At 34.0% G+C, this 17,498-nt stretch overlaps 1 protein-coding gene across 4 annotated transcripts in view; it reads right to left on the bottom strand.

Annotated features, from left to right (window-relative positions):
- The window catches only part of DCAF10 (DDB1 and CUL4 associated factor 10), a 64,392-nt gene that overhangs the window by 15,300 nt on the left and 31,594 nt on the right, over positions 1–17,498 (bottom strand). For all 4 annotated transcript variants that reach the window (XM_042965259.1, XM_042965260.1, XM_042965258.1 and 1 more), the window contains 2 exons: positions 15,685–15,798; positions 3,652–3,849 (listed from right to left, as the gene is read on the bottom strand). In XM_042965259.1, the coding sequence (XP_042821193.1) occupies positions 3,652–3,849; positions 15,685–15,798 (312 nt within the window). The remainder of the gene's footprint in view (positions 1–3,651; positions 3,850–15,684; positions 15,799–17,498) is intronic.

Here is a 17,498-nt window from a genome sequence, read left to right as displayed (position 1 = left end):
CTTGAATAAACCAAACTTGGCCATGATATTTTGATTAATAACTTACAGGATTCAGTTTTCTTTTGTTTAGAATATTTGCATCTACATTCACATTGCAGACTGACCTTTCAATTTTTTTCTTCTAATATTATCTTTGTTGGGTTTAGGTATTAAGGTCACTCTAACTTCATACATGAGGTAAGAAGGAGAATTCCCCCTTTTTCTGGAATTTGAACAACTTAATAAAATTGAAGTGTTCTGTTTCCTATATAATCTGGTAGAAGTCACCTGTAAAACTGACAGGCCTGCTGTTTTATTAGATAAATTTTAATTGATACTTTCTATTTCTTTAATGGCTATAGCAGAGGCAATATTCAGAATATTTAAATAACCAGCAATGCAAAAAACTAGCCAGTCAGAATTGATGTGGTTGGCAGTGTTGGAACTGGGTCTGGGAATTACTTTACTGTAATATCCTAAAACTCCCATCAGCAAAGGGTACCTCTCAGCAGTCTGTAAACCAGGGTTTGACTCTTGGCTCATATTTTACTGTCTTAATGACAGTCATGTGGGCAAGTTACCCAACGTCTCTGACTTTGTGGTTTCCTTAGCTTTAAAATGGGATAGTAATAGTTATCTAACTCATGAGGCTGTTCTCAGAATTAAATGAGATGCTGAACAACCCCCACCCCAAAGGGGGAGAGATGTTTTAAGGGGGACTTTAGCTACTAGATCATAGAGAGATCTTGAGGGAAGTGTCCCCAAAAGGGCCTGGGTAACCAGAAGGTGACAGGATTTGACCTGGGGATGATTCAGGATAGTGGCTATTTATCATTTAATACAGAAGAAGTTTAATATTTTAACAACTACTTCAGATAAATCAGTACATATTGGTTAAATAATCAGTCCAGGTGATAGGTCTATTTCAGGTTTTCTATTTCTCTTGATCAGTTTTGCTAAGGATTTTGAGTAAACTGTCTACTTCATTGAAGTTTTCAAGTATACTGGCATAAAGGTGAACTTATTATCTTATTGTATACTTTTTATTGTCTCCTTTTTTTATGGTTAAGATTATCTTTTGTCTGATTTCTCTTAACGAATCTTACCAGATAATTGCAATTTCAATTGGCTTTTTCAAAACACAGGCTTTAATTTCTTTTATCATTTCCATAATCTACTTTAATTGGGTTTACTCTTTTTAATCTTTTCCCAGTTGTTTTTTTAATGTTTATTTATTTTTGAGACAGAGCATGAATGGCGTAGGGTCAGAGACAGAGGGAGACACAGAATCCAAAGCAGGCTCCAGGCTCTGAGCTGTCAGCACAGAGCCCGACGCGGGTCTCGAACTCACAAACCGTGAGATCATGACCTGAGCCGAAGTCAGAGGCTCAACCGACTGAGCCACCCAGGTGCCCTTCAGTTTTTTTTGATAAAATGCTTAGTTCACTAATTTTTAGTTTACTGATTTCACTAATAATTTCTTCTTCAATCCATGAATTATTTAGGAAATGAGTTTATAAGCCCAAATATGGGAATTTATAGTTACCTCTGTTAATTAAACTATACTGAGGTCAGGGAAAATCATTTGTGTGATAACAAATCTCTGATACTGGTTGAAACTTACTTTGTAGTCCGGTACATGCTCTCCTTTTGTACATATTCTGAGTTTGCTTCAGAGGATGTATTCACTATGTGTTGGGAGAATTCTAAATATGCCTAATAAATCAAGTTTATTAACAGTAAAATCTCCTATGGTCTTTTTAACTTTTTGGCCTATTTTATCTGTTAGTAAATGAGAGAATGGCTTAATATTTTCCACTGATACGGAAAATATTTTTTTTTATAATCTGTCCATTTTTGCTTTTTATGGTTTGAAGCTATGTTTATTAGATACATGTAAGAATTTTATACTCCAGTGAAATAAACCTTTTAATTAATATAGTACCTTTTTTATCACTAATTATGCTTTATGCCCTAAACTCTCTTTTGTCTGCTATCAATGGAGATGTAACTTTTTCTTTGATTTGAATTTGCCTGTTATTTTTTCCCCATCCTTTTACTTTCAGATTTTTTTCATTGGTATGTTTTAGGTGTGTCCCTTACAAAGAACATATAGTTTGGTTTTCTTTTTTAATCCAATCTAACCCCATCTGTCTTTTAAATGGCTACTTTAGTCCATATATGTTTATTGCGATTACTGATATTTGGATTATCTGCCTACCATATTTTTGTGCTTCCTGATTTACCTGTATTTTTTTAATGATTTCCCCTCCCTTCTCTGCCTCTATTGGATTGATCATGTTTTAATAGCTTTTGTCCACTAATTTAGAAGTTACCATTCATATTCCTATCCAAGTTTTATTTCTAAACTTAAAAAATAAATTTTAACAGTTATGTGTGTCTCAAAGATAATCTATATATCCTTTGCTGAAACAGTATGCATAGTTACAAATCTTTAAAAATATCCCATCTTGGGGCCCCTGGGTGGCTCAGTCAGTTATGCGTCCGACTTCAACTTAGGTCATGACCTCGCTGTTTCTGAGTTGGAGTCCCATGTCGGGCTCTGTGTTGACAGCTCAGAGCCGGGAGCCTGTTTCAGATTCTGTGTCTCCCTCCCTCTCTGCCCCTCCCCTTCTTGTGCACTCTCGCTCGCTCTCTCTCAAAAATAAACATTAAAAAAAATATATCCCCTGTCTTTTTACATATGACCTCTGAAAAGAATATTTCAGAAATAGTCCTGTATATCACTGTATTGTCATTTCACCACAGCTAGCAACAGGTATATTTAAAAAAATTTTTTTAACATTTATTTTTTGAGAGAGAGAGACAGAGCATGAGCAGGGGAGGAGCAGAAAGAGAGGGAGACACAGAATCAGAAGCAGGCTCCAGGCTCCGAGCTGTCAGCACAGAGCTGGATGTGGGGCCTGAATTCATGAACTGTGAGATCATGACTCAAGCCGAAGTCAGGAGCTTAACCAAATGAGCCACCCAGATGCCCCAGCAATAGGTATATTCTAATCATTTCTCAAATTTCAACTCTTTAAATGGTCAATTTCTCTATAAGGAGACATTGAAGTATTTCACAACAGAGGCATTACTGACACTATAGATTATTAGTTTACTGTGTAAACTGTCCCATGCAGGATGTTTAGAAACTCAGATCCCTGCTGATTAAACGCCAGTAGAAATCCTCTCTTCTCCCATATTAACAACTAAAACTACATGATACATTTACTTCCAAACATCCCCCTATGGATTGGTACCACTCCAAATGAGAAAGTACTCTTTAATGCATGAAAAACAAGTACAAAAGTTACAAAATAAATAGATTTAGAATCAAAGGACCAAAGAATGAAAAACATTTCTGTTCCATAGAGAAAATAATATTTTTCCTTAAAGTCCTTAAATTTAGGAAACTCAACTTGTAAACCAGTTTTCATCATTAACTATACTACTTGGTCTCCTTTCCATATAATTTTCTCCAAATTTTTTACTTGCAATATATGACTAAGTGCAAGTAACAAAAGATGGAATCATTTTTTGATTGTTTTTCCCCAAGGCAGGTTCTTCCTCCTTAAAGATACAGAAAAGCTAAGACAAATCTCTGAATTTAGTTACCATCTTAAACAAATTTTTTGTTCACAATCCTAACATGGTCTCCCATTCACAAACCTGTTGGTGTCCCAAATAATGACATTTCCATCAAATCCTGATGTTACTAAGAGTCTTGTATTAGTATCATATTCGATGTTCTTCACCCAGCTAGTGTGACCATGTAAAGTGCATACTTTGGTGTTCAATTTTCTCAGATCCCACAGTGCTATTGTAGTGTCATCAGAGCAGGTAGCAAACAGCCGGTTATCAAGAAATCTACAAAGCAGAAAAGAAAAACTGGTTTATTTAATCTCTTGTTAAAGAAAATTTGAGAAACAGTCTCTATATTACCTAATCAAGAAAACAAACAAAAAAGGACTACAAACTTACTGTATAAACCCAGTGATTCTGATATACAATAAACAGTAAGTAGAATTCATATAATCACAAGGAAAGATACTATGACTTAATGAGGACCACAATGCAACTTTATCCATTTGCTTTGTATTATTGATTTTTATTTGGAAATGGAAATAGGGGTGGGTGTTTGGAGAACAGTGCTAAAGAGCAAGAACTTTAGAATCTGTATAAGGAAACACAAATGGTGAGAGACAACAGGAGACAGAGATTTTAAAGACTTGATTGCAGAGCGAGATATGTTAAGCTGTAAAGGTTCGTAATTGTAACAAATATTTACTCTGCTACAAGTAATGTCTTCCTGTTTAGAAGACATTTACATACAAAAATTTCTGTTAAAATGCCATGTTTTTAATCTATTAATTCAAAGAAAGGCATTCCCCAAATAATCATACTTAGCAACATTAGAACCAGTTAAGATTACAGGGTAGATAATTAAAATACAAAGTGCCAGGTACATAACAAGCACTTACAAATATTTATTATTAGTGATTGAGATAGGAGTTCACTTTCAAGTTCATAATTCAAACTTTTTATTATTTTACACTGATTTCTCAATCATTAGAATATATTTTATACAAATACTTAAAAAATAACAAATCTACCAATCACCCTTGAATTTCTGCCTAATTCAACATTAGGATGCTCTAGCTATGCTGTTACATAAAATTTCCTAATGTCTTACAGAAATATGAAATGAATTCTGGAGCTTCTTTCAAGATAAAATTATACGTAATTATTTTTTATCAGAAATCAACCCCAGTAACCACAAATATCATAATGACCTTCCTAAAATTTAACATGGTTTTAAAATTCCAGAATTTTGTACAAACTGTGTCTACTACTTGAAACCACCTTCCTCCTACCCCTTGACCTGGCTAACGCTTGCTTTCTTTTTATTATTCGGCTAATTCCTCCAGGAAGACTTATCTCACTATCCAGCCTGGGGTAGATTCACCAATCTTCTAATCTCCCAAAGTACTCTATGAGTCTATCATAACATTTAATATTACAGTGTAAGGAATAATTTCATAAGGCTATAAATTCCTTGAAGGCAGGGGAACTGTCTGCACAGTTCATTGTTAGATCTGCAGTACCCAACACACAAAGTGCCAGGTACATAACAAGCACTTACAAATATTTATTATTAGTGATTGAGATAGGAGTTCACTGCCTAGTGGAGAAGAAATTATAAATAATTATACAAAATAATTGTGTGGAATAAGCAAAGAAAAGGGTAGTTAGGAAAGACCTCCTGGTAGTGTCATTTGAACCAACTCTAAAAGATGAGCAGGCAGGGGCACCTGGGTGGCTCAGTCTGTTAAGTGGCTGACTCTTGATTTTGGCTCAGATCAGATCTTATGGTTCCTACAATCAAGCCCCACACTGGATTCTCACCCCCCCTTTCTGCCTCTCCCTCATTCATGTTCTCTCTCTCAAAGATAAAATAAATAAATAAATAACATGAGCAGACACTCCCTAAGTGGCCAAAGGGGTAAGCAAAAGTAAAGAGGCATGTGGAGGGATGGTATACTCTGAGAGGCAATGGCAGTTAGAGTGTTGTGTGCGGCAAAGTAGATATAAATAAAGAATATATCATGGATTTATTCTATAGCGATTCCCAATATTTTTATATTATAAATATATGCCTGTTGGAAATCTTTTTAAATGGAAAAAATCCACCATAAAAATAACTACAGTTATTGATATGTAGCCTAATTCTTATATTGCAAGCCTAATATCATAATTATTTTGCCATGTTATTAAAGATTGACAAAATCTTTTTTTTTTTAATGTTTATGTATTTTGAGAGAGAGAGAGAGAGAGAGAGAGCGCAAGCAAGGGAGGGGCAGAGAGAGGGAGAGAGAGAATTTTAAGCAGGCTCCACGCTGTCAGCACAGAGCCCAACATGGGGCCCAATCACAAACCACGAAATCATGACTTGAGCCGAAATCAAGAGTCTGACACTCAACCAACTGAGCCACCCAGGCAGCCCAACAAAATCATTCTTAATGGCTGAATAGATTCACTGTATGAATGAGCCATAATATTTTTTTATAAATGATACATCATCCTTGGTTTTATTTATTTTTAAATATTTATTTATTTTGAGAGAGTGAAAGGGTGAGCAGCAGAGGGGGAGACAGAGAGAGAGAGAATCCCAAAGCAGGCTCTGCACTGTTATTGCAGAGACCACTGTGGGGCTCAATCTCATGAACCGTGAGATCATGACCTAAGCTGAACCGATGGACCCACCAGCCCCCCCTCCCCCCACCGTTTTCTTTCTTAAAAACTAATAGGGGCATCTGGGTGGCTCATCGGTTAAGCGTCCCACTTTGGCTCAGGTGATGATCTTGCAGTTCGTAGTTCAAGCCCCACATCAGGCTCTGTGCTGACAGCTCAGAGCCTGGAGCCTGCTTCTGATTCTTACTCTCTCTGCCCCTCCCCGACTTGTGCTCTTTCTCCCTCTCTCAAAAAAATAAACCTTAAAAATTTTTTTTTAAAACAAGCAACTGTTGAATGTTTACATTGTTTCCAGTTTTTTCCATCTGTTCAGTGATGAACATCCCAACAGCTGAATATTAATCACATCCTTAGTTATTTTTCTAAGTACATTCCCAGAAGTTTTATTGTTAAATAAAAAAGGATTTTAAAAAATATAAGGCTTTTTTGATACACACAGCCAAACTGTCCTCTGTAGTTCCACCAGCAGTCAGGGGTATCCATTTCTCTAATATTTTAATTCTCTTAAATGCCAGGAAAAAAAAATATCTAAATTGAAACTTTTATTTTTAGTAAAGTAGAACATTTTTCATACTAATTGGAAGATTATATTTCTCTTGTGAATTGCTATTCATGTTCCTTGCTGATTTTCCTATTGCTGTATTATTTTTATTACCAAGTTATAAATTCTCTATAGTAACGATAATATAGCTCAGTTTTTCAAAGATAGTATGTTGAATATTTTTTGCACATATACTTCTTTGAATTTTATAGCATTTTATTTTATTTTTTTAAGTAGGCTCTATGCCCAACATGACCCTGAGATCAAGAGTTGCACAGTCTACCAACTGAGTCAGCCAGGTGCCCCGCCACATATGCATCTGTCCTTCTATGTGGTTTATATATTTTCTTATTATATCAAAATTTTAGTGATTATATAATCAAGTTCATTTTTCTCCTATGGTTTTATCTTCACTGATTAGGCTTTTTAAGATAAAAATATTTTAATGACTTCCTGACAGGAATTATATGATTGAAAAACATACACGATGACAAAAGGCTAATGGAGAATCAAACTTTTAAAATAAATTGATCATCAACATAGAGCATCTTCATACATTTAAAAAATTTACAGAATGGGGCACCTGGCTGGCTAAGTTGGTTGAAGCATCTGACTCTTGCTTTCAGCTGGGGTCATGATCTCACAATTCATGGGTTTGAGCCCCACATCGATCTCTGCACTAACAGTGAGGGGCCTGCTTTGAGATTCTCTCTCTCCTCCTCTCTGTGCCTCTCCCCCACTTGCACTCTATTTCTCCCTCAAAATAAATAAATAAAAACTTAAAAAAATAAATAAGAAATTTAGGGGAAAGATTTTATTTTATTTAGTCTACAGAAAATACTTAAAGTACATATGGATTCAAAACTCCAGTGGGATTATACTGCCCAGTGGTCCACCCTGAAGGGTTTTGGCAAGAGAATGACACGATTAGAGAAGAGTTTCAGAAAGATCTCTGAGGTGGCTAAGTTTTCAAAACTTTTGTATTTTCATAAAAAATAAAGTGGGGGATCAGCTTTAAAATTTTTATAAGGCCACTGAAAAATTAGGCCATTGAAAAATTACCAATGTTGCATGAAAGATATTTTAATACCAATGATGTAAAAAGAATATTATCTTGGAACAAAAGCTAACAATTTGAATTGAACAAATTTACCTTGATGAAAAATTCAACACTTTGAATTTAGTTTTCTCATTTTGCCTCAAAGTTTTACCTGTTAAAAAATCTTGGTATTGAAGAATCATTGGTGAAGAGAATAAATTACAGAAAATTAAGAATGTAGATTAGGAGACCAGTTAAAGTATCCATAATTCTTATCCTAAAGCAAGCAGATGCAGAGAATGTAAAGTAGTAGACAAACCCTTGGAAATCTGGCTCAAACTTCTCAAATTAAAACTGTCTAGCCTAATAAGTTAATAAATATATTTTTTAACTTCATAGTCCCTAATAAGCAGGAGACACACTCCACACACTGAAACCTATGAACTTATGAATTATAAAACTGCCCCATATGTCCCCATCAGACACCAACATATGACTGTAACAGTTCTGGATAAACTGACATTTGGATAAACTGAGGTTTTCATTATCAGAGGTTAATTGGTAAAGGATAAGAGCAACTGAAATAGAATTTTCTTAAAACAGGTACCAACATTTCATTGTACACAGGAAAGAAAGTATTGTCTAAAAACCAAAAATCACAAAAATGTTTAACATTTATTTTACATTTATTTAACTACGTGTAAATTCTTAGAATAAGTTAAATGTTTGGGGTTTTTCTTGCATAATCTTTCCAATGAAATTATGACAGCAAAATATGATACCCTTCCTTAATATTTGAGTTTTATACTATAAAAAGAGAATCATTTCTATATAAAAATCAATGGCTTTATCCATTTTCTCAAGGGCCTTTCCTTAGTCCCATGAGATATTCACATAATTCTCTGAAGTATCTACCAAGTCATCATTTCTGTGATTTCCTTTTCTTTAATTGATAACTAGTCTACCTCTATCAGATCCTCATTTGCTAATGATTTTATATGTAATTGATCAGTTTTCTAATATCAGTCTTAGGGTTTTGTGAAATTCCACATCCTTGGCAAGATAAGAAATTTCATGTTCCCAGTGATGAACACTGCATTTACATTATAGTATTTGAAATATACCAATCAGGAAAAGACCAACAAAGACGGTGGGAGGGAAAAAATAGATCCTGGAATATTAAATAGGTATTAATTTTTTAACTGTCATACCACTAAGTAAATATTCTTATGATAACCTCAACTGCCCTTGTAACCTCATAACTGGGGGACCTTAATTATTAAATGGACTCTTAAATTGACACACAGAGTCCTCATGAATAAGTAAATCTGTATAATGGGCTTAAGAATTTAAATAACATACTTTCCCCCTTACTGTCCCTAAATATGAATAAAGAGAAAATACTCTTTACAACTATCAATATTTTTAGTTTACAAGATAAGCAAACCTTAAAAAACTAAGGAATGAACTAGAAGACATTACTAAGTATATACGAAATCACTATCTAGAGCCAAACCAGGAAATGCATGCCCACATCTCTAAACAGTACTGAGGTGGTCTAACTGAACTGAGCATGAATTCCAGCTCTACCACTTGCTACATATTAAAGATATTGGACAAATCTCTTTAACTGAGTTGCAATTTCTTCATCTCTTAAAATGGATACAGTATCTGTTTCACATCAGGATAATGTAAGAATTAATATTGTATGAAAGTGCTTCACAAAGGTTTGGCACATGGTAGACACTCAGTAAAAATGGAAGTTAGTATTATTAATAATATACACATAAGCTCATGCCAGAGGACCCCTCAGATTCTCACACAAAACTCTTAAGTGATATGTACTTCTAAAAAAGCTTCAAAATCTGTTTTTCTAACCAACAGATAAGCAAATTCAAATTTGTAAGTGTGGAGTACTAAAGCAGAAACACTGATAGCAGCAAATGAGAGTTGACATTGATAAAGAACAAATTCTAACAGCAGATTAGCCAGAGATCATTTTGAATAGGGGCAAACAATTCAACACATCTTCTCTTTTTGAGATAAGAAAATTTTAAATTGTAAAATATTTAAAACATAGAGAAAATTATGAAGAATATAACAAAGACTGTGATACACACCACCCAGCCTTATCAAATTTTAACAACTTGTTATCTTTCAGATTTCTTGAACATTACAAACACAACTGAAGCACCCTGAATATCCCTCCCCAATCCCATTCCCCTCCCTCCCTCTCCAGAGGGAACCACTATCCAAAATTTGTCACTCCCCATGCAAGTTTTTAATACCATGAGTTCCTAAGTATGTATCCATAAACAATGTATAGTTTTGTTTTGCGTTCAATTTACTCTGTAAATATTTAATTAGCACCATGTGCTAGGCACAGTTCTAGGTGCTGGGGATAGAGCAGAGAACCAACAAATATGCTTATGTTTGTATATTTCCAAACTTTACATAAATGGTATCACACTGTACAGCTCATTCTATAATTTGCTTTTCTGGCTCAACCTTGAATTTCTGAGATGTATCTCAGATGCTGATGTTTCTAGTTCATTTATTTTAACTGATGTATAGTATTCCATTATATGAGTATACTAGAACTTATCTTCTTAATGGAGATTTGTTTCCAACTCGTATTACTAAAGATGCTATAATGAACCTTCTTTACACATTTCCTTGTTTACGTATGCTTTAATTTCTTAAAAAAAAATTTTGCTCTTCAATTTTACCAGATATTGCTAAATTGCTCTTCAAAATAATTTTATCAATTATACTCCATCAATGATGCCTAAGAGTTTCTACTTCTCGACATCTTTGCCAATACTTAGTATTTCTTCATTGCTTATTTTTATTTATATTCTTGTAACTAGGAAGCTTGAAAATTTTTTCCATATTTACTGCTCATTTTAGCTTCTCTTACATGATTTTCTGCCTATTTTGCTCCAGGGTAATTGTTTTATATATTCTGGATGCTAATCTTTTCTTGGCTATGTGCATTGAAAATATGTTCTCCCACCGGCCTATAGGTTATCTTCTCACATTGTTGTCTTTGGTTAGAATGAAGTTTTAAATTTTAATGCAGTCAAACTTAGCAATCCTTTAATGAGTTATGCTTTTTGTATCTTAAAAAAAATCCTTTCTCATCCTTAGAACATAAATATATTCTATATTTCTTCTAAAGCTTTAAAGGTTTGCTTTCATAATTAGGTCTTCAACTGGCAGTTATATTTAGCTATGGTATGAGATAGAAATCTAATCTTACTTTGTTTTTTCATATATATATATATATATATATGAAAATCTACATATATATATATAGATAACCAGTTCTCTCTTTTCCATTTCCCTGCCATTAATCTGTAATGCCCCTGCTGTCATATATCAAATTTCCATATATGCATGGGTCTGTTTCTGGAAGTTCTACTCCATTCCATTAGGCACTTAATCCCTGTCCTAAGACTGTGTTTGATATCAGGAAGACTACCATCTTAGCAACCTTCAAAACTGTCTCAGATATTCTTGGCACTTTGCTGTTCCATATGAATTTTTAAGTTTAAAAAAAAAAAAAAAAAACCCTGCTTGTATTTTGATTAAAACTGAACTAAATTTATAGACTAATTTGGAAAGAATTGACTTCTTTATGATACTGAGTTTTCTCCCTGAGAGAAGATATGCGTTTGTTTTTGCAAGTACCTGGCAGTACTATCAACTTGGATTCAATTTTAAACTGCTGGCTAGATGGCTTTGGACCATATAGTAGTGTGAATTTGGGCCCCATACATGCATGAAGGCGGACTTGTGGTTAGAAACTTACTGAGGAGATTTTCTGACATCCCTCTACCAAGGTCATAATCTACATGAACAGCGTGGTATATTTCTAGATCACCTTAATGCTGTAAGTATAGCCCTGGGGAGTCCCAGCTTTATGCAGAGTTTTCCACTAGATTCCTCATCTTGAACTGGCCATAAAACTAACTCTCCTGTTCACTGTAACTCCTTATACATATCAAAACAGAAGATCAAGGTCACTCACTAGCATTTGGCAAATGCCTCCAGGGTAAAAGCCAGCTGAATACCAATTTACTTATTTGCATTCCTGCTTCTATTTCATTTTTGGCCCTAGGATTCCTTTCTTTCTTACCAGCTCAATTATACATTAAAAAAATACATTTTAAATACATCTTATTCTGCATTTCTATTTTTAGTAGAAAGGTTGTAAAAGATATTTTAAAATCTTCTATAGCCTAATTTTTATCTACTTGATTTACTAGTTTGGGATGGAAGTGTATTAAAAGTCTCTCACTATGATTATAGACTTGTAATTCCTTATCTGTTTTGTTTTGGGATTTTTTGTTTTGTTTTTTGAAATATACAAATTTCAAATTGTATACAAGTTCCTAATTACATGCTCTGAGTTGATTTTTCCTTTTATCAGTATGTACTGTTGTATTTTTATCCTTATTTAGGCTTTTGATCTTCCATCTGTCCAATAATGATAATCTATATTAGTTTTCCCATTTCTGGGCAACTTTTTATCTCTATAGAAAGTATACAGATGATTTCGGTTTTTATTCAAATTGCTATCTCTGTGTCTTTTAATAAAGAAGATCAATCCATTTATACTTACTGAGAACTACTCATATATTTGGAACTGTTTCTACTCCTTGTTTTCTACTTATCATCCCTTTGCTTGCTTTATTTGTTTATTTACTTTATAAAGCTTTCCTGTTTTCTACTAAACCTATCAAGTATAGGTTTGTAAAACCTATAAGGGAAAAGTATTCCCTTTCCCCCCACTTCTGATTTGGAATCTATACACTGTATGTCTACTATATTAGTTACCTTTAAGTTTCTTTTTCATTGCATGTATTTAATTACACATTGTTCTGAAAGAGTCTGAAGCTACTTAATATTTCTGCCTTCTTTCTGAACCTTACATGAACCTTACCATATTACACACAATCTATTTGTTGTTACTATCCAAAGCTACACTGTCCAGTTTGGTAGCCATTAGCCACATGTGGCTTTTGAGTCCTTGATATGTGGCCAGTCTGAATTGGGATGTGCTCTAAGTGTTAAACACCGGATTTTGAAAATTCAACATTCAAAAATGAAAGTAAAATATCTCAATAAATGTTATAATAGTTACATGTTGAAATGATAATGTTTTAGTCCTACTGGGGTAAATAAAACATTAAAAATTAATTTCACTTTTTTTCTTTTTAATATGACTAGGAGAAAATAAATCTAGACTTTTAGTTTTAACTTTGTTTTAAATACACCCCCCAAAAAACCCTAAATTATTATCTTCCTGCTATTAATAACATTTATCATTTCACCTAATTAAATTCTCCATTATGGAATGACAGTTTACCTGGATATATGGCATGGAGCATTATTTTTCCTTAGTATTTAAGATACTACTTCATAATCTCCTAACATCAACTGTTGCTGTTGAGAAACTTTGTTATAACCTTGAATTATATACCTCTGTAGGTATTCTGGCCTCTAACATTGGTGGTTTTTAAGATTTTGTCTTTATCTTTGATACTCTCTAGGGTTTTACTACAACCTGTTTCAATGTACATTTATCTTTATTTAACCTATGTGACATTTAGAGTTTACTTTTGATTCAAGGATTCAGGACCTTCTTTAATGCTAAAAATTCTCTCCCTTTGTGCCTTCAAAAATTAGTTCTCCACCAATCTCTGCATGTTCCTTTTCTATAATTCTTATCATACATACATTGGAGTCTTTCAATCCTCTATGACTTTTAAGTACTCAGTATTTTCCAATCCATTAATTCTCTCATCAATGATGTAAAGGATAATATTTACCCCCTCTTTTGAGTTTTTTATATACTAACTACATTTTTAATTTCTAAGAGTTGTAGTTGGTTTTTTCCAGATTAACCTATTCTCGTTTCATCTCTTTAAATGGAAAGTATTCCTTATTTCTTTGAGCATCCTAAAAATGCTTTAAAGTTTCTCCCAACCAATGGAATACTATGCAGCCGTTAAAAAGAATAAGATTATCCCATGGGTACTAACATGGAATAATCTCTAAATATGTTATTCAAGGGAAAAGCCAAGGTATATAATAGTGTGTGTAGTACGCTACCATTTATATAAAAGTGTATGTATGTACGTGTGTGTGTATGCTTGTACATGCATAGACTATCTCAAAAAGGATAGCAAGAAATTGGTAATAGTGGTTGCCTCTGGGGAGGGGAACTGGGTGGCTAGGGGACAGAGGTGGGAGATAGACTTACTTTTCACTGTTTACCCTTTTGTACCTTTGAATTTTGTACCACGTGCATGTATTACCTAGTCAAAAAAAAATAAATAATTTATTTTTAAAAATAAAGTCTTTGTTGGACTACTCCATAAAATTAACTTCATCCAGAAAAAAATGCTTGTTTTAGTTGCTGATTTTATGATATTAGTATGTCTTCATGAGTTTTGGCATTTTGGTTATAGGCTCATTTTGAGTAAGAAAGGTTTTAAGAAAGGTTTTTAATTACTTTTTTTCTTCTCCTATTTAATGCTTTTGTAGTTGCCCCCATTTGGATTTTTGAACCACTAATCCACAATTAGGCCACATAATGACATTAAGTCCTTCAGTTTCCTGATGATATTGGAGCTATCACACATATACATTCAATCACTGACTCAGTAATGACTTCATTACTGAGTCAGGCCAGGAGGATGTGTCTTAATCAGCCAAAACCCACAGCCTCAGGTAGTGAATAGCTTTTTCCTTTTTTCAGCCTTTTACAAATGGGGCAGGCATTCAGCCTTCCACAAATGGGACAGGCACTCTAGTCAAATGCCTGGCTTTGTGTAGTAATTCTGGCTCTGGTTCCTGCTTCACATAAAGTACTTGGGTACTTCTGATTCTTGACAGGAACTAAAACTACCACACATCAATACCAGATGGAAAACTCAGTGGGCTTGCAGTTTCAGACCTATAACAGCTTCCCTGTGTTCCATTTCTGGCCCACGAAAATGTTTATGTTGTTTCAGAGCCTCACTATATCTTTTGTGCTATTTATTGTTCAGTGTGTTTAGAGCATAGAGGTTACATCAAAACTCAGTAAGTCACTGTGACTAGAAGTAATTTCCACGTTTTTTTTTTTTGAACAGTAACAGTAATCGTTATAAAGGGAATATAATCTTATTACATAATGTTTAGAAAACAGAAAATTACTCATTATCCATTCATTCTAACCCATCCTATGTTAGCATTGAAAAATATTTCCTTATCTTCTGCATTTCATATTTTTAACAATTTTTATCATGATTTTTACCTATATTGTCCCAAGCATTTGTCCATGTTGATATGTAGTCCCTATGACCATCATTTTAATGACTGCATATTAATCCACCAAGCTGTTCAACTGTTATTTACTTCCCACATTATTAAGAATTTAAGGAGCTTCCAACATGCTTTTATAAAGAAGTTCTCTGTGCAAATGTGTTTTTCCCCCTCAATAGTTTGGAATGGGGAGGGGATAGGTGAGAGAGGCTAAGTAAGGGATTGCCATAATTCTACACAGATCATTAGCCCAAAGACATTGGAGGACTATTGTAATGCATGGCTGAGGTTCATAATGATGACCCTAATATATGAAGAGAAAAGATAAAATCATATGGAAGTGAAAAATGCATTTCAGAAAAATTCTTATCCAAAATGGTTAATAGTAAGTTTTATAATTAAAGGGATAAGTTTCACAAGGGATAAAATTCAAAGTTCACAAATGCATGTCATCTAGCACTGCTGGGCAAGACATTACCAATTTTCATTAACTTCCAAAACAGAATATTTTGGGTCACATTAATAAACTTCACTATTTCACTAAAATACTGACCTGATATTATTTACACAGTCTTCATGAGCTTCAGAAAGTGTTTTTATGTGCTTTGAAGATATAGGGTCAAAAAGCAGAACTTCAGTCTGTTCGCAAGCAACCGTCAGCACTGACCTGAAAGCAAATGACACATTTCTCTTTAGTTTTCTAGCATTCTTTCATTATTGATATTTATTTATAATCATACAAACTATAATGAATAACTTTTTTTTACCCATGTTAGTAGCAAATATTTTTTATTTTTAAAGTTTTATTAATTTTTTTGAGGGGGGGAGGGGCAGAGAGGGAGAGTATGAAAGAGAATCCCAAGCAGGCTCCATGCTCAGCACAGAACCTGACATGGGGCTCCATCTCATCATTGTGAGGTCTTGACCTGAACTGAAATCAAGAGTCAGACACTTAGCTGACTGAGCCACCCAGACACCCCAGTAGCAAGTATTTAAAAGATTGAAATTATCTGCTGTTGGCAATAGTAGGAAATGGTACTCTCAAATATGATAGTGAAGCATAAACTGGTACAGTTTAGGTCCGGAGAGTACCTGTGTCTATCAAACTTTTAGCACCACACTCTAACCAGCTGAGCTAAATGGCCAACCTTGTATCTATCAAACTTTTAAATGTGCATAACTTTTGACTCAGAAATTTTTTCTGGGAATTTAATCTAAAGAAATAATCATTTATAAATACAAAGAAACATAAAGATATGCTTCATTGTAATGAGAAATTGAAAGTACCTAAAAGTACATGAAAGAGGAATGACTGATTCTATAAGCCACGGTACATAATAGTTTGCAATATGGTGCAACATTTAAAAAGAAAGGGATAAGTTTTATGTGGATATGCAAGAACTCGAAAACACATTTCTAAATGAGAAAAGCTGGTTGCAGAAAAGCATGCATCGATGAGGCAACTTAGGAAAAAAAATTATATATAACAAAATTATGTATTTCTTCATCAATATCTATTAAAATGTACTGAAAAAGGTTTGGCATATATCCTACCAAACCAGTTAGATAAAATCAAACTTAATCTTTTCCTTTATAGTTTTTAGTATTATCTCTTGTTTCAGCCCTTTCCTATTAGAAAGTTATATAATTATAAACCTTTCATAAGTTGCCTTTTGATTTCTGAAAAGCAACTGTGTTTTATTTAAGTCTTAGTTTTCTGTGGGCACTGCTTTCAGATTCAGATCTAGCAAATGAAATCTTAAGTCTTTGAAACCGCAGGCCTGGTCTCAATTTATAGTTCCAGTAATAAATGGAATTTGTACACACTTAACATGAAAATACATAAAATAAAAATGTTTTTAATTTTTTAAAGTAATCTCTACACCCAACATGGGGCTTGAACTTACAATCCTGAGATCAAGAGCCACATGTTCTACCGACTAAGCCACCAGAATGCCCCAAGACAGAATTTTAATTAAAAAAAAAAAAATTTATTTGAGAGAGAGAGAACACACGTGCTTGAGCAGGAGAGAGGGGCAAAAAGAGAGACAGAACCTCAAGCAGGCTCCATGCTCAGCATGGAGCCAGATGTGGGGCCTGATCCCATAATCCTGGGATCATGACCTGAGGCAAAATCAAGAGTCAGACACTCAACTGACTGAGCCACCCAGGTGTACCCCCAAGACAATTTTAAATAGCCAAAATTTTCTTTTAATTTATTTATTTATTTATTTATTTATTTATTTATTTATTTATTTAACGTTTATTTATTTTTGAGACAGAGAGACAGAGCATGAACGGGGGAGGGTCAGAGAGAGAGAGACAGAATCCGAAACAGGCTCCAGGCTCCGAGCTGTCAGCACAGAG

This window comes from Panthera tigris, chromosome D4 (genome assembly GCF_018350195.1).
Source record: "Panthera tigris isolate Pti1 chromosome D4, P.tigris_Pti1_mat1.1, whole genome shotgun sequence".
Lineage (NCBI taxonomy): Eukaryota > Metazoa > Chordata > Mammalia > Carnivora > Felidae > Panthera > Panthera tigris.
The sequence above is the reverse complement of the archived record's forward strand: the minus strand, read 5'-3'. Positions and strand labels throughout refer to the sequence as shown.